This window comes from Sapajus apella, unplaced genomic scaffold (genome assembly GCF_009761245.1).
Source record: "Sapajus apella isolate SASKATOON/1434 unplaced genomic scaffold, GSC_monkey_1.0 scaffold28, whole genome shotgun sequence".
NCBI classification, from domain to species: Eukaryota; Metazoa; Chordata; class Mammalia; order Primates; family Cebidae; genus Sapajus; species Sapajus apella.
In genome coordinates, this window is record NW_022436968.1 from 24,727,804 (window position 1) to 24,745,809 (window position 18,006).

General features: G+C 37.9%; 1 protein-coding gene across 11 annotated transcripts in view; it reads right to left on the reverse strand.

Moving 5' to 3' along the window:
• UBR3 (ubiquitin protein ligase E3 component n-recognin 3) overlaps positions 1-18,006 on the reverse strand; it is a 257,591-nt gene that overhangs the window by 135,652 nt on the left and 103,933 nt on the right. For all 11 annotated transcript variants that reach the window (XM_032293027.1, XM_032293018.1, XM_032293016.1 and 8 more), the window contains 2 exons: positions 12,721-12,862; positions 8,562-8,658 (listed from right to left, as the gene is read on the reverse strand). In XM_032293027.1, the coding sequence (XP_032148918.1) occupies positions 8,562-8,658; positions 12,721-12,862 (239 nt within the window). The remainder of the gene's footprint in view (positions 1-8,561; positions 8,659-12,720; positions 12,863-18,006) is intronic.

Sequence of the window (18,006 nt, forward strand, 5' to 3'; positions counted from 1 at the left end):
AAGAAAAATAGGTTCCCCAAGACAATAATTATGAACTTGTATGCAAATACAGTAGTCCCCTCTTATCTTCAAGGGACATGTTCCAAAGCCCCCAAGGGATGCCTGAAAACATGGATAGTACCAAACTCTCTATATACTATGCTTTCCTACACATACATACCTATGATAAAGGTTAATTTATAAATAAGGCACAATAAGACATTAACAACATAAGTATTACAACAATATACTGTCTTAAAAGTTAGGTGAACGTGCACATGCTCCCTCTCTCAAAATATCTTATTGTTTAGTAGTCCCCTTTATACCTAGTTTCACTTTCCAGTTCAGTTACCCATGGTCAACCATGGTCAGATATATTAAATGAAAATCTCCACAAATAAACAATTCATAGGTTTTCAATTGTATGCCATTCAGGTATTGTTATAATTGTTCTATTTTATCATTAGTTATTACTGTTAATTTCTCACTGTCTCTAATTTATAAATTAAACTTTATCATAGGTATGTACTGTAGGAAAAAAATGTATTATATATAGGGTTTGGGTACCATCCCTCATTTCAGGCATCCACTGTGGATCTTGGAACACGTCCCAAGGATCAAAGGGGGACCGTTATACTATACTCACTCCTGTTCTTCTTGTAATGATGTGAGATGATAAAACGCCTACATGATAAGATGAAGTGAAGTGAATAATGTAAGCACTGTGACATGGCATCAGACTACTAATGACCTTCTGACAATATGTCATCAGAAGGAAGATCATCTGCTTCAGGTGGTCCTGAATCATCAGGCCATGACAATGTTGGAAAGTTGGATGTCAGGAACAGACAATGTCAATAACTAACAAGTGAGCAGTATATACAGCATGGTACACTGGACTAAGGAACAATCCACAACCCAGGTGGGACACAGTAGGATGGCACAAGAATTCATCATCCTGCCTAGAATGTAATATAATTTAAAATTTATGAATTCTTTATTTCTGGAATTTTCCTTGTAATATTTTTGGACAGAAAATACAGATAACTGAAACTACAGAAAGCTAAACCACAGATAAGAAGGGACAACTGTAATAACAGACTCATAACACAAAAGGCAAATTTTGAGGGAATTACACAGAGAAAATGACAAATCCACAACCATAGTAAAGGATATTAGCATACTTCTTATCTAAATGAGAGCCAGAAAAAAATTGGTAAAGATTTTTAACAACACAATGAAGAAGCATGGGCAGAGGCAACATCCAATCATTAGAGAATACACCTAATTTTAAGAGCACTCCGAATATTCATAAAAATTGACTAAATATGTAGTATGCAAAGTAAACCTCAACAAATATCAAAAGAACTGATACATGAACCACATTCACTTGTTATATAGCAAATAAAACTAGAAACCAACTTAAAAATGTAACTCAAAACCCCAGACAGGTAGACATCTCAAAGCACTATGCTCTTAGAAATTCAGAAGTCATTAAAAATCCTAACAGAAAAATTTTAAATCTAAACTACATAGAAAAAGCTGTGGTCCACCAAGTAAAGCAGTACTTAGAAGGAAACACATAGCCTTAAATGCATACTTTTTTTAAAAAATCAACAACTAAGCATCTAAATTATAGTTAATGTTTTATATTTCAAAATAGAAGAACTATAATGTTCCCAACATAAAAAGAACATAAATGTTTAAGGTGATAAATATCCCAATTTCCCTCAATTGATCACTACACATTGTATACATGTATCAAACTATCAGAGAAGTGTCTTCAAATATTGTATAAAAGGTAATGTTAAGGCTAAGATATATTAATTTAAAATATTTTTAAATCTATAACAATAAAAATTAAAAAGAAATAATTAAAAACGAAAACCAAATGCACTAAAATAGCAACAGCAACTAAGTACCCTAGAAAAGGAAAAAAAGATAAACCAAACTAAATTAAAAGAAGACAATAATGGTCTGGCACAGTAGCTCACACCTGTAATCCCAGCACTTTGGGAAGCCAAGGTGGGCAGATCCCTTTGAGCTCAGGAGTTCAAGACCAGCCTGGGCAACATAGTGAAACCCAGTCTCTACAAAAAAAAAATACAAAAATTAGCCAAGCATGATGATGCATCCCTGTAATCCCAGCTACTCAGGAGGTTAAGGTGGGAGGATTGCCTGAGACCAGGAGTTCATGGCTGCAGTGAGCCAAGACTGCACCACTACATACCAGCCTGTAAGACAGAGTGACTCTGTGTCAAAAAAGAGAAAGGGTGAGGGGGAGGAGTATAGGAGGGGGAGGGGGAGGAGGAGGAAGAAGAGCAAGAGGAGGAGGAAGAAGCAGGAGAAGGAGACAGAGAAGAAAAATAATAGAGGGAAAAAGAATGAAACAGAAAATGGGGTTGGGGGAAGAAAGACAACCAAAAGTTAGTTGGTTCAAAAAAAAAAAAAATAGTCAACCTGGTAATCATCTGATAATGACACCTAATTCAAAATAAGAAATAGCAAATACAACTAAATTATAGGAATAAGAACACAGAGAAGATTTTTAATCATTAAATATATACTTAAAGATTCCTTAGAAAAATATAACTTAGCAATTTTTTTTCAAGAAATAAAAAACATAAGCAAGCCTATAACCTTTAAAGCAATTTTTTTCAAGAAATAAAAAACACAAGCAAGCCTATAACCTTTAAAGAAAGTGAATGCGTAGTTTTAAGTTACCCATGAAAAAAGAAAAGATGCATGAGGTCGAGGTTGTTGAATAGGCAAGGTCTATTAAAACTTAAAGAAACATCACATGAATAAGAATGAAGTTGGACCACTACCTCATAGCATACATAAACACTAATTCAAAATGGATTAGAGACTTCGGTGTAAAAGCTTCGGCTTATTTTTAGGTATAAAACTCTTTGAGAAAAACAAAGGTTTAGGAATTGGTGATCTGAATTTAGGCAACAGACACAACACTCAAAGAACCATCAGGAAAATTTTTTTTAAAAGTTGGAATTCATCAAAATTTAAAACATTTGTGACTCAAATGCATTCTCAAGTAAGTGAGAATGGCTCACCACGGCTCATGCCTGTAATCCCAACACTTTGGGAGGCTGAGGCAGGCAGATCGCTTGAGCCACAGATACCAAACCAGCCTGGGCAAAACATGTAGAGACCCATCTCTACACACACACAAAAAAATCAGCCATGTGTGATGGCACATGCCTGTAGTCCCAGCTAGTCGGGAGGCCACTCAGGATCATCGGAGCCTGGAGGTGCCCAAGCCTATAGTGAGCTGTGATCATGCCACCAGCCAGGGCTACAGAGTGACACTGTCTCAAAAAAAAAAAAAAAAAAAAAAAAAGAGAGAGAGAAAGAAAAGAGAATATTTGCAAATCATATACCTGATAAGTCTAGTATTCAGAACATATAAAGAGGTCTTAAAACTCAATAATAAAAAGTACAATTAAAAATTAGCAACAAAATTGGCAGCACCTAGTACCTTTATAACTGGAGTTAGGAAGGCAGGGGGCTAAAATAAGGATAGGATGAAAACTGCCTTTCCACCACTGAAACAGAATTTTGGCTAGAGAACTCACCTCTGGAGAGGATAAAATAGCAAGTACAATTGAGGGTATGACAATGAGAGATTAAAATCATCATATGCATGTTTGACTCAGAGGCGCTAGGCCTTGTCTCCCAATCTGTTCACAGAAGAATAGCAGCTATACTATCACCTTCTGGGCAATATCTGAGGATACTTCCCTAAGGAAATTGACCAGGTCAAAAAGAAAGATCTAATACAAGGGCTTTTCAAAAAACATGCTTACCCAAATCACCCTATATTAAAATTCAGAACCTACAAGTTCCACCAATGCACTCAAGAGCTCTTAAAAACAAGTAGTCAGCATTGTCAAACATCTGGGAAATTCCTCTAACTTGGAAGCTACAGACTGAACAGTAGAAAATGCATCTTAGAGGAAACAGATACTATACAGAATGAAGAAAATAAATCTTAAAAATAAGAAAACTATCACTAACATTAGAGAAATAAGCTATACCTATGACTATAAAGATGCTATAAAATTAACTTTGCATTTTAAAAAAGTTGGGTTGTATATAATACTACAATGGCAACAAAGAAATGTAATTTCCAAAATGATCCCTACAGCCATGATGAAATACTTCAACTATTCTATTTAGGATAAAAAGGCAGTTTTTAGCTGTATTTGTTTCTTTGTTTAAGCAGTAACCCCTAAATATGTGGCACCTAGATTAATAAAGTGTTCCAAAATAAAGGTTATATATTTGTTGAAGGCCTAAGTAATACATCATTTTGAGTGCTCTTTTCAAAAGCATTAATGGAATCATGCAAATGAAATGCTACATGATAGGAAAAAAATTATTTAAGTGACTCAAACCAACACCTAATTATTGACCAGTTTGAGATGAAAATGATAGGTATAAACTCATACATCATACTTTCAAACATGGGGCAGCAGCCATTAACCTTCAAGATGGGAGATAGGAAGCAACAGAAATATAAGAAATTATGTATTTAAAAAATTTTTCTTTCCAGCTGAATTTAAAACAACCACTTTATGAAATCATTTCCATCTTTGGAAATGGCCTAGATCATAGTTCTAACAACACTGCCACTGTCAGACATATTTCACTGGGCACAATGGCTCACATCTATAATCCTAGCGAGATGGGAGGATCACTTGAGGTTAAGAGTTCAAGACCAGTCTAGACAATATATTAAAAGCACACCTCTACAAAAAACGTTTAAAAAATTAGCCAGGCATGGTGGCATGCACCTGTAGTCCTAGCTACTCAGGAGGGTAAGATGGGAAGATCACTTGAGTCCAGAAGTTGGAGGCTGCAGTGGGCTATCATCACACCACTGCACTTCAGCTTGGGTAACAAAGTGAGACCCTGTCTCAAAAAAAAAAAAAAAAAAAAAAAAAGACATATTTTCACTGAGCTTCCCTGAGCCACAATGCCTTCATATATAAAATATAACACTGAAATGAATGGATGGTTTTCCAACCTTTGGTTTGCTTTGTTGTTGTTGTCGTCCTGTTTTTTGTTTCTTTTTAAGAGCTGAATGCTCACTCAGGGGTATTTGGAAGGGAATGAGGGAAGCAGGATGAGCCACTTCCTCTCTCTTAAGCCTCCTCTTGCTGTCGTCCAACTCTGTCTTCCAGTGGTGTCCCACAAGACACATAGAACTTGGACTAGATCTTAAAGGCCTTTTCCAGCAGTAAGAGCCTAAAATTCTAAGCATCTAGGCATCACATAAAGCAAATGGCTCACTTTCACTTAAACTCTCAGCACAAAATCCGAAAAAAAATTTACTTTTCATTCATTTAACAAATATGCACTGGTTGCCTTTAAAGTGCCTGGCACAAAGCTAAACTGTGAGAACACAATACTTTAAATTTATCAGACCATTTTTCATTTTCATTTGCAAGATGGCCTCCAAAAGGCCTTGTTGCTAATTAAAAAAGATCCCTCTCAATACAATCAGTTAAGCCACTTTTTGTCCCTTAAAACTCAAAAGCAGATGAAAATGATCAATCACAAACAAATTGGCCAGGCCCAATGGCTCACACCTATAATCCCAGCACTTTGGGAAATCGAGGTGGGCAGATTACCTGAAGTCAGGAGTTCGACACTAGCCTGGCCAACATGGTAAAACCCTGTCTCTACTAAAAACACAAAAATTAGCCAGACGTAGAGGTGGGCACCTGTAATCCCAGCTATTAGGGAGGCTAAGACAGAAGAATCGCTTGAGCCCAGGTGATGGAGGTCGCAGTGGGCCAAAACTGCACCACTGCACTCAAGCCTGGGCAACACAGTGAGACTCTGTCTCAAAAAAATAAAATAAAATAAAACAAAGTAGCAAACAAATCCTAGGGTTTAGGGTTATCTTCCTACTGGTGCTGAAACAATAACTGAAACAGTCAATTATATAGTCAAATATACAACAAATCAAAGATACTGCATGAAGGATGCAGGTACTATTGTTTCACAAACAAAATAAATCACAAAAATGTTAAGTTTTACATAGTAACTAACTCATTTATATACGGATATGGTATTTAAGTACACAAAATGTTATCACACAAATATAATAGTTTGCACATGCAATTTCAAAGAGTAATTTACAATAAAATGGTTGAAAGGTTTTAGCCTAAAGCTAAAGAGTATATTTGTCATCTGCTATTACTGCTTTAGTTGAGTACATTATTTCTTTTAAAACAGATTTTTTAAACTGCTAAGAAACATCAAAGTGGTTCAGAAATGTTTCTGTTTTGTTTTTCTGTGAAACAAGGTCTCATTCTGTTGCCCAGGCTAGAATGCACTGGCATGATCATGGCTTACTGCAGCCTCGACCTCCTGGGCTCAAGCAATCCTCCTGCCTGAGCCTCCTGAGTAGCTGGCACTACAGGTATGTGCCACCACGCCCAGCTAATTTTTGTATTTTTTGAAGAGATGGGGTTTCACCATGTTGCCCAGACTGGTCTTGAACTCCTGGGTCCAAGTGACCCACCTCCCTTGGTGGCCTCCTAAAGTGCTGGGATTATAGACATAAGCCACTGCACCCAGCCTGTTCAGAAATATTTCTAAGAAACTATTAAAAAATTGTATAGGAACTCAAAAGCCAAATAGAAGAGCCAAGAGAATGAGGAAAAACAGAGAACAAAACAGGAAAGTGAAAAAAGAAAACAATAAAAACAGCTTTGGGAATATGGTTTTATCTGACTATGTGAAGTAGCTATAAATCAAAATATGATATAGATCTAAATAATACAAAACAAATCCAAAAACACAGGATATCTGAAAACAGAAAAAGTATGCCTTTGTATCACTATGGGTCTAAACCAGGTTTCTCAACCTAGGAACTAATGATGTTAAGGGAATATGATTCTTGGTTGAGGTGGCAGACCTGACCTTTACTAGATGTCAGTGGCAACCTCACCAGTCTTCAGACAATGACAAATATCATCCCTTCTTAAGAACCACTGTTCTAAATGAAAGAAATAAGCTGCTCAGAGCTAAAAGTTTGCTAAGGGAAAAATAAAAAAACAATTATATTTTCTTTACAGAGTACCTGGCATATAACAAGCAATCAATAAATACGTGTTGTTAAATAAAATTTCCCCTTTAAAACTGATTGTATTAATTATCTAATGATTCCGTCAAAGCTTTGAAAGTTTCAGCCCAATCTCAGTCCAAATTTCTATTAACTACAAAGTAAAAGAGAATAAAATTTACTTAATTCTTATACATTCAAAACAACTAACCATCACCAGTACCTTGAAAAAAAGGCAGAGCCATTTAAGACTGGTGTTTTATGAAGTCTCAATTAGGTTTTCCATGCAAATGCTTCTTCCCAATTTTTTTCATTTTTCAATTTTTCAATAGGAATTACTCAAATTTATTTATTTGACAAATATATTATAAATACCTACTAAGTTCCAGAATTAAGTATTAAAGATGTACAAGAGGTACAGAGATAAAAATATATTCCTTCAAGGAGCTAGGAGTTTAGTAAAAGACTACAAGCAAATAAATTTTTACAAAACTACATGAAAAGCAGAAAAAGAGGTAGTTAAGAAACCAGAGAAAGAAAACCTCAGACTAATTTCTCCAAGTGTTTAGAGAAAGGGAGACAGAGAGAAATACTGATGGCTGAACTGGGTTGTTGCTGTTTTAAAGATTGTTTTGGTTTTGTTTGGGGGAGGAAGTGAATTAAAATTCCACATTATCAACTTTCTTCAGATAACTGTCTGTGATAGATATTTCTATTACTGCAAAGTCTTGGCAAAGGAGAAGTTTCACTTTGATAGTTACCTGGGTAACTATTAATGCTTTCTCAAAATCAAGGACATTTGCATCATTTGAACATGCTTTTTAGACATTTAACTTTAGCTTTAGAAAAGTAAAAGATGATAAACTGTGATATTCAGCAATACAATATTAACAATTAAGGTTTAAAAAGAGGTGGAAATAATACCTAAAACAGTTTACAATTTATAATAACATACAAAATTGAATTCTGCATTAAATGATATCTTTCAAAACTTTTGTTTTCTGTAGTCATCGATACTGTCAACTATTTTGTTAAATATTTACAAGTAAAATTCATTTTGCTTTGGCTATTTTTCCAGTTGTCATGAACACAGGAATATTTTCACTTACAGACACACGTCACCATCTCTGATGTCAGACAATTCTATTCTCTTAACTTGTGCCTCCTCTACTGGTTCAAAAGTATAACAACACAAAACCAAGCCTTTAATTTCACTGATGTGTAACAGCAACTAAATAAGTTTCTGTTTTTTAATTTAGTGATCATGTCCTAAATTTAACTCATCAGATTAACATCAAATTTTGGATGAAGATCTTAACAAAAAATCTCTACCAGGTTATTTTTTTAAACCTTAAATTATTATTTTCATCTCTAAAGAATGGAAGTATACTCTAGTGAGAGCATATCATATTTGTGTTATAATTGAAATTTTTCTACATAAATATGAAACATTCTATTACCATGTTAATCAATTTGATGGACTTACAATGCAGTGTATCTGTCCATTGCAGACTGCACATCTCTACGGTAAACTGTTCGAAGAATGACCATGACGGGGTCAAACTCCTGATCCCAGACTTCAGCTATTATCCAGAAAAAAGTAGAAACATTGACTTCTCAGAAATAAAATCAACTTTTAATGACTTATTACATTTGTTAAGTACATTTTAAATTTAAAAGACAGAACACTTTAATCTGATTACAGTATTTGCCTTAAGAAGCTTGATGCCATGATTACTTTTCTAAGTCAAAAACGACGATTTCATCATCAGGAATGTTCTCTTGAGTTCAGCAAGCACTAAAGAACAAAAGTTTTGTAATACACAATGCCTCACCAGGAAAGTTTCCTTCATTGTTGTTGTTACTGTTTTTTGTAAGGTGCCGATTAAAAAGAAAAAAACACAGCACGTTAAGGCCTTTGAAAATATTTAAAGGCAGCTGGGCACACTGGCTCACGCCTGTAATCCCAGCACTTTGGGAGGCCGGGGCGGGTGGATCACGAGGTTAGGAGTTTAAGACCAGCCTGGGCAAGATGGTGAAACCCTGTCTCTACCAAAAATACAAAAATTAGCTGGCCATGGTGGCATATGCCTGTAATCCCAGCTACTCAGGAGGCTGAGGCAGAGAATAGCTTAAACCCAGGAGGCGGAGGTTACAGTGAGCCGAGATTGCACCACTACACTCCAGCCTGGGTAACACAGTGAGACTCCAATTCAAGAAAAAAAAAAAAGTATTTAAAAGCAACCAGAGCATGATGCCTCACACCTGTAGTACCAACTACTTGGAAGGCTTAGGCAGGAGACTCACTTGAAGCCAGAAGTTTGAGGCCAGCCTGGGCAACAAAGCCAGACCTCATTTCCCAAAAAAAGTATTCAAATAAAAGTATTTAAAAGTAAAAACATGAAAACTCGATTTAAAGATTAATGAGGCTGGACATGGTGGCTCATGCCTGCCAGCACTTTGGGAGGCTGAGGTGGATGGATCACTTAAGGTCAGGAGTTTGAGACCAGCCTGGCCACCACGGTGAAACACCATCTCTACTAGAAATACAAAAATTAGGCAGGTGTGGTGGTGCACACCTGTAATCCCAGCTACTCAGATGACTGAGGCAGGAGAATCACTTGGAGGCAGAGGTCGCCCTAGGCCAAGATCACCCCTCTGCACTCCAGCCTGGGCAACAGAGTAAGACTCAGTCTCAAAAAAAAAAAAAATTAATGAGCTATTGATTTTCAAGAGACCCACTCTATAAATCTTTTTTGACTAAAAAAGATTTTCTGCTCCTTTGCTAAAACTGATCATTGGTCTCCTCATCTGCATAATTAGAAACCACTATCCTATATGTGGAATGTTTACAACCAATGGTTCACAAGATGATTTTAAGTATATAAAGCCTTTTATTTTAATAATTCTTAATTGTATTAGAAAATTGTAAGTTGCAAATAAAACTCATGACACCTCATTAATAATCATGCTTAGGATGAACCAAGTTTTTTTTTTTTTTTTTTAAGTTATTGTGTTAAAAAAAAAAAATCCCACCAGGCGCAATGGCGCGTGCCTGTAGTCCCAGCTACATGGGAGGCTGAGGTGGGAGGATCGCTTGAGCCCAGGAGTTCTCGGCTGCAGTGCGCTATGCCGATTGGGTGTCTGCACTAAGTTCAGCATCAATATGGTGACCTCCCGGGAGCAGGGGACCACCAGGTTGCCTAAGAAGGGGTGAACCGGCCCAGGTCAGAAACGGAACAGGTCAAAACTCCCGTTCTGATCAGTAGTGGGATCACACCTGTGAATAGCCACTGCACTCCAGCCTGGGCAACACAGTGAGACTCTGTCTCTTAAAAAAATAAATAAAGGAAAAAAAAATACTAAAATACTAAGCATATTTCAATAGAGTGGATATTTAGATGTGGCAAAAATCTAAAAAATGGACTGAGAATAATTTTAGAAACCATTGCCTTAAGAGTATCTCCTTACTAAATTAAGTTTTTCTCTCTCATTCTCTCTAGCAAAATTATTAACATTTGAAAACATGGTGAGAAACTTAAGCTTCTCCTTACGCATCCACTATAATTACGACTTTCTAGCACAAAACGCTGTTAGCCATTGTTAACCACTGTCCCTATTTTCATGTAACAAGCTATTCATCTTAAAGTATCAGAAGTATGACTTAAAATTCTGAAGACAGTCCTTCACAAAGACCCTTACTAGTATTTCTATCATTATTTATTGTCCCTCTCTTTGAAGTCTATTATTTTGCATAATTAACATTCCAAAGCTTTTATTAGAAGTGTACAACCTTAGCAATGGAAGAAAACTTCAGTGATTAATTAGTCCAATGGGCTTCAAACAGTGTTCCATCAAGCTGAATTACCACCCATGTGTAACAGGGGCCACTTTAGGAGCAAGGGGATAGCAGAACAGAGGAGAAGCTAGGTTCACTACCCATACCCACTTTAACAGGAGTAGGCTAGCTACTGTTGGTTTTATATTAATATAACAAATTCACTTAAGGCTTAGACCTTGAAACCAGAGGCTTGTTTCAACCACTTTTTAAAAGTTTAAGAACTCACTTTGCAGATAAGAAGCCAAATCCAAAGATAAAAAACTGGCTGGGCGCAGTGGCTCACGCCTGTAATACCTGCACTTTAGGAGGCCAAGGCAGGAGGATTACTTAAGACCAACAGTTGAGACCAGCCTAGGCAACACAGCAAGACCCTGTCTCTACAAAAAATAAGAAAATTAGCCAGCATAGTGGTGGATGCCTATGGTCTCAGCTACTGGGGAAGCTGAGGTGGCAGGCTTGCTTGAGCCTAGTAGGTCAAGGCTGCAGTGAGCTGTGATGGTTACCACTGCACTCCAGCCTGAGCGACAAAGTGAGGCTCTGTCTCCAAAAAACAAAACAACAGATTTCCTAAACCACACAACTAGCTAATATAATGCATACTGTATTTAAATATGACACTCAATTTCTTAGCTCTAATGTCCAAATGCCCTTTATTCCATCTCAGCATTGTTTATAACAATAATCTACAGAGCTTGTTTAAAAAAGCAGATTCTCAGATTTTAGCCACAGAGATTCTGATGAGAGCAGACAGGAGATGAAGCACAGGAACCTGCATTCTTAACGAGGAGCAGAAGTCTCACAGAGATGTAATCCTCACATCATACTTTCATAAGCACTGCACTATACCACAGCACCACCCCACTCCCAAGTTCATCTAATTTTACACACAAAGTATCCTCTACACTAAAAACAATACTGTGCTTTTCTTTTAATGGAGTACTTTCCAACCAGAGACTCTGGATTGTCTTGCACTCCCTGAAAAATCCCAAATAAGGCTTTTCTGTTCTGCTTTGCCAAACACACACAGTACAGTACCTATTATTTAAAACTTCAAAATGAGCATTGGTTTTTCAATTGGACAATGTGTTGAGGGAGTCAAGAATTTTAACTTAGATAAATGAAAATCTGAAAGTCCAACAAAAAAAGACTGTGTAAATCAAAACCTCATTTATTTCTGGCTCTTGTCAAGCATGGTCAACTGTGACTCCAGAGGGGTAAAAAACTTACAAAACCAATCAGGTACCTGCCACCATGCCTGGCTAATTTTTCTGTATTTTTACTAGAGACAGGGTTTCATCATGTTGGCCAAACTTGTCTCTAACTCCTGACCTCAGGTGATCCACCCACCTCGGTATTCCAAAGTGCTGGGATTACAGGCATGAGCCACAGCTCCCAGCCTCTACACCCTTTAATTTGAACTATTTCAAGTTAAAATTTGAGTCATGAGGATTGTATTGCTGTTTCTAATTCAAATTTGAAGAGTGAATACATTCAAATATATTTTTAAATATACATTTTGTTTTATAGTTTCTGGTTCATTTATGGTTATGATCACTTATAAAAATGAACTAGAGTTCTAATACAAATTTCCTTTAGAGTTTACAGTCATCTAAAAAGCCTTAGTGTAACATAAAGCTATAGATTTGTATAATTGAAAGCAGTATCACTGTTTACCAATAAAGACATAAATTTATAACACAGTGGAGAAAATGACTAAATGGTAAATATTTTCTTTTAATACACAGAAGAATTCACCATTAAAGAACTGATATTTAAAGGAATTCATTTACGTATACAAACATACCTTTGGGAGTATACATGCCTTGTTGCATAGAGCCTCCAGGTTCAAAAACAGGAGCCTTAAAATCAGCTACAGCTGATAAAACTGATTCAAAGCTGTAACTGCCTGGAATAATGCCACTTTTGGGATTAGGATTTTCTGGAATATGATATATATGTCAAGAAAAAAATATTAATAACAAAAAGCCAGATTCATAGCATTTCCAAGGTACTCTAGTTTCTCATTTTACTAAAGCAAATAGTAATTGACTGTAATATATAAAGCTGGCCACAAGAGGGCTATATAATACAACAGTTTAATAATAACTTTTCATTAATTGTGATTTTTGAAGATATGTTTAATCTAGGCGCCTACTAATAAATTATATGCTGTAGTAGTTCCCAGGTCTTTCTTCCCCAAAATAAATTCATCAAATTTCAAAAAATGATTAAAAAACTTTTTAAATGTGTCATTTTCATCATTTTGTAAATAATTTTTCCTGAAAAAACAGAAAGAACTTGCAAAACATTAGCCAAGATTTTTATAAGCAAAGATTGTTTTTCCAAAAACACAAAATTTCATCCCCAAAGAAAAAAATGCTAAGCAAATTTAAACAATGAGGCAAACCAGATTCTCTCCGATTTGCTTCACATTAAAGTGTGTATATATATATATATATATATATGACTCTTTAAAATTCAAAGATACAGAGACTGTTTTTATTCTATACTAGCACTGACACACAGTTCATAATGACTGAAGGAAATCATCAGACAATATCAAATTGACACTGCTTACAAAAATCAAGGCTGTCAAATAGGCATTCTAATAGAACTTATTTCACAAAACAAAAATTTTAGCCAATTCTTCCAATCATAGTCATAAGCTATATAAATACTAAATTTAGCCAGAATTTTTATCAAAAAATTACTTGATAATCTTTGCCTAAAATTTTATTATTAACTTAAAAAATAATCAAATACCCATTGTTATGTTCAGTCCTATACAAAGAACCACAAGTTCCCTGTTTGTATACAATAAGCTACAAACTCAAAAATCCTTTAAGACCAAATTCTACAGAAAAGCCTTCAAAATGTTTAAAATCCTGGTAATAATAATCTTAAGGTATACCTTTAATTGTTAACCATGAATTGCAGCCTGGCTACACAGACAAAATAGACGTAGCTGTCTTTTACAAGATGTTCAGTTTCTTTGCACTAATGCTGTCCTAGAAGGCTAAATCCCGGGGTGGCCAAACTCAACAATCAGTCTTGAAACTACCCTAAAGTCTAAGAAGAGTTCCCTAAGAGGTAATAACAGGAGGTTTAAAAAAAAAAAAAAAAAAGATCCAAGATGGCCGTTTAGCAACAGCTCAGGATTGCTGCTCCCAGTGAAAGCGCAGAGGGTGAGTGGACCCCGCATTTTTATTGCCCACAGACTAGTAAATTCCCAGGCAGAGGAGCTCCACGGTTGCCAGCCAGCGCGGCTGTGCCGCCGGCGCCGCTGCTTTGCCCCGCACGGCTGCTTTGCCGGCGCCCTGGAGCAGCGGTTCCCCGTACAAAATACACCGGTCCGGGTGCCCTTTTGGCTGGCGATTGGACCACGGGAAGTCGCCCATTCGTCTGTTTAAAAAGGGGACTGAGCAGAGAACCAGGACAGTAGATTTCAGGGCAAGAAAAAAAAAAAAGCGCCACAAACCTCAGTGCCGCCGTTTAAGCCAGTGCAGTGAGTGGCCGCAGGGGAAAACAAACAGACCCCGGCGCCTCTTCAACAGACGACTGGAACACCAACTTAAAAAAGGCTCTGAGGCAGGGAGCCAGGTGATCAGGCTCGGCTGGTCCCACCCCCACAAAAGAACGCAACCAGAAACTCTGGATTGAGACTTTCACAGCAAGCGCAGCTGAACCGGGAACGGTCCAGCTCTGTGGGGGAGGGGCGTCCACCATTACCGAGGCAGCCCGCCAGGACAGAGGTAGTCGGCCAATGCTGAGGCAGCCACCGTTGCCAAGGCAACCTGCCATTGCTGACGCAGCCCGCCATTGCCAAGGCCACCCGCCACAGCAGAGAGACTCCGCCTCAAGAGAGGCGGGCCACCATCGCCAAAGCAGTTCTAACTACACCCATATAAACGACTGCAGGGAAGTTCACTCCGCAGCGGGGCGGAGCCCACAGCAGCTCAGCAAAGCCTCTATAGGCCGACAGTGACTAGGCTGCCTCTTTGCTGGGCAGGGCAGGTCTGAAGGAAAAAAAAAAAAAAGAAGGCAGCAGCATAACGGAAACTCATAAATAAAGCCCTAAATCCCTGGGACAGAGCACCTGGGAACAAAAAGCAGTTTATGAGTTCTGCTGCAGCAGACCTAAACGTACCAGCCCAGCAGCTCTGAATGAACAACAACAGAGCTCACAGCTCACCATTTGAGCTCCTATAAAGAAGAGACCGTCTCCTCAAGCAGCTCCCTAACCCCTATATATCCAAAGAGACACCTCATAAAAGAGAGATCAGATTGACACTAGGCGGGTATCCTTCTGGGACAAAGATAGCAGAAGAAGAAAACTGGTAGCAACCCTTGCTGTTCAGCAGCTGCTGCAGGTGAACACCAGGCAAGCAGGGCCTGGAGTGAACCTCAGCAGACCTACAGCAGAGGGGCCAGACTGTCAGAAGGAAAACCAAGAAACAGAAATAACCTCATCATCAACAAACAGAATGTCAATCTGAAAGATTTGAGACCCAATCTGAAAGCCAGCAACTACAAAGATGACAGGTGGATAAATCCATAAAGATGGGAAGAAACCAGCGCAAAAAGGATGAAAACACCCGAAACCAGAACACCTCTCCTCCTACAAGGGATCACAACTCCTCACCAGCAAGGGAACAAGGTTGGAGGGAGAACGAGTGTGATGAAATGACAGAATCAGACTTCAGAAGGTGGGTAGTAAGAAACTTTTGTGAACTAAAAGAACATGTTCTAACCCAATGCAAAGAAACTAAGAACCTTGAAAAAAGATTTGACGAAATGCTAACGAGAATGACAAAATAGAAAGGAATATAAGTGAATTGATGAGCTGAAAAACACAACACGAGAACTTCGCGAAGCATGCACAAGTTTCAACAGCCGAATTGACCAAGCAGAAGAAAGGATATCAGAGGTCAAAGATCAACTCAATGAAATAAAACGGGAAGGCAAGACTGGAGAAAAAAGAGTAAAAAGGAATGAACAAAGTCTCCAAGAAATGTGGGACTATGTGAAAAGACCTCATCTACGTTTGATAGGTGTACCTGAATGCGACGAAGAGAATGAATCCAAGCTGGAAAATACTCTTCAGGATATTATCCAGGAAAACTTCCCCAACCTAGCAAGGCAGGCAAACATTCAAGTCCAGGAAATACAGAGAACACCACAAAGATATTCGTCAAGAAGAGCAACCCCAAGGCACATAATCATCAGATTCACCAGGGTTGAAATGAAGGAGACAATACTAAGGGCAGCCAGAGAAAAAGGTCGGGTTACCCACAAAGGGAAGCCCATCAGACTCACAGCAGATCTCTCAGCGGAAACCCTACAAGCCAGAAGAGAGTGGGGGCCAATATTCAACATCCTTAAAGAAAAGAACTTTCAACCCAGAATCTCCTATCCAGCCAAACTAAGCTTCATAAGTGAAGGAAAAATAAAATCCTTTGGGAACATGCAAGTACTCAGAGATTTCATCACCACCAGGCCAGCTCTACAAGAGCTCCTGAAAGAGGCTCTACACATATAAAGGAACAACAAGCACCAGCTCAGCTAAAGGGCAAAACACCCAGCTAGCACCAAAATGGCAGAATCAAATTCACACATAACAATATTAACCCTAAATGTAAATGGACTAAATGCCCCAATCAAAAGACACAGACTGGCAAATTGGATAAAAAGACAAAACCCATCAGTGTGCTGTATCCAGGAAACCCATCTCACATGCAAGGATACACAAAGGCTCAAAATAAAGGGATGGAGGGAGATTTACCAAGCAAATGCAGAGCAAAAAAAAGCAGGAGTTGCAATTCTCATCTCTGATAAATTAGACTTTAAAGTAACAAAGATCATAAGAGACAAAGAGGGACATCACATAATAGTAAAAGGATCAATGCAACAAGAAGAGCTAACGATCCTAAATATATACGCACCCAATACAGGAGCACCCAGATACATAAGGCAAGTTCTTAATGACTTACAAAGAGACTTAGACTCCCACACAATAACGGTGGGAGACTTTAACACCCCATTGTCAACATTAGACAGATCAACCAGACAGAAAATTAACAAGGATATCCAGGACTTGAACTCAGACCTGGACCAAGCAAACCTAATAGACATTTACAGAACTCTCCACCCCAAATCCACAGAATATACATTCTTCTCAGCACCACATCACACCTACTCTAAAATTGACCACATAATCGGGAGTAAATCACTCCTCAGCAAATGCAAAAGAACGGAAATCGTAACAAACAGTCTCTCAGACCACAGTGCAATCAAGTTAGAACTCAGAATTCAAAAACTAACCCAGAACCGCACAGCTCATGGAAACTGAACAACTTGCTCTTGAATGTTGACTGGATAAACAATGAAATGAAGACAGAGATAAAGATGTTCTTCGAAACCAACGAGAATGAAGACACAACATACCAGAATCTCTGGGACACATTCAAAGCAGTCTTGAGAGGAAAATATATAGCAGTAAGTGCACACATGAGAAGCAAGGAGAGATCAAAAATTGATACCCTATTGTCAAAACTGAAAGAGCTAGAGGAGCAAGATCAAAAAAACTCAAAGTCTAGCAGAAGACAAAAAATACCTAAGATCAGAGCAGAACTGAAGGAGATAGAGACACAAAAAACCCTTTAAAAAAATCAATAAATCCAGGAGCTGGTTTTTTGAAAAGATCAACAAAATAGACAGACCACTAGCCAGATTAATAAAAAAGAAGAGAGAAAAACCAAATTGATGCAATAAAAAATGATAAAGGGGATATCACCACAGATTCCACAGAAATTCAAACCATCATCAGAGATTATTACAAACAACTCTATGCACACAAACTAATAAACCTGGAAGAAATGGATAAATTCCTGGACACTTGCCACCTCCCAAGCCTAAACCAGGAAGAAGCCGAAACCCTGAACAGACCCATAACAAGGTCTGAAGTTGAGGCAGCAATTAAGAGCTTACCACCCAAAAAAAGCCCAGGTCCAGATGGGTTCACAGCCGAATTCTACCAGACATACAAAGAGGAGCTGGTACCACTCCTTCTGAAGCTATACCAAACAATACA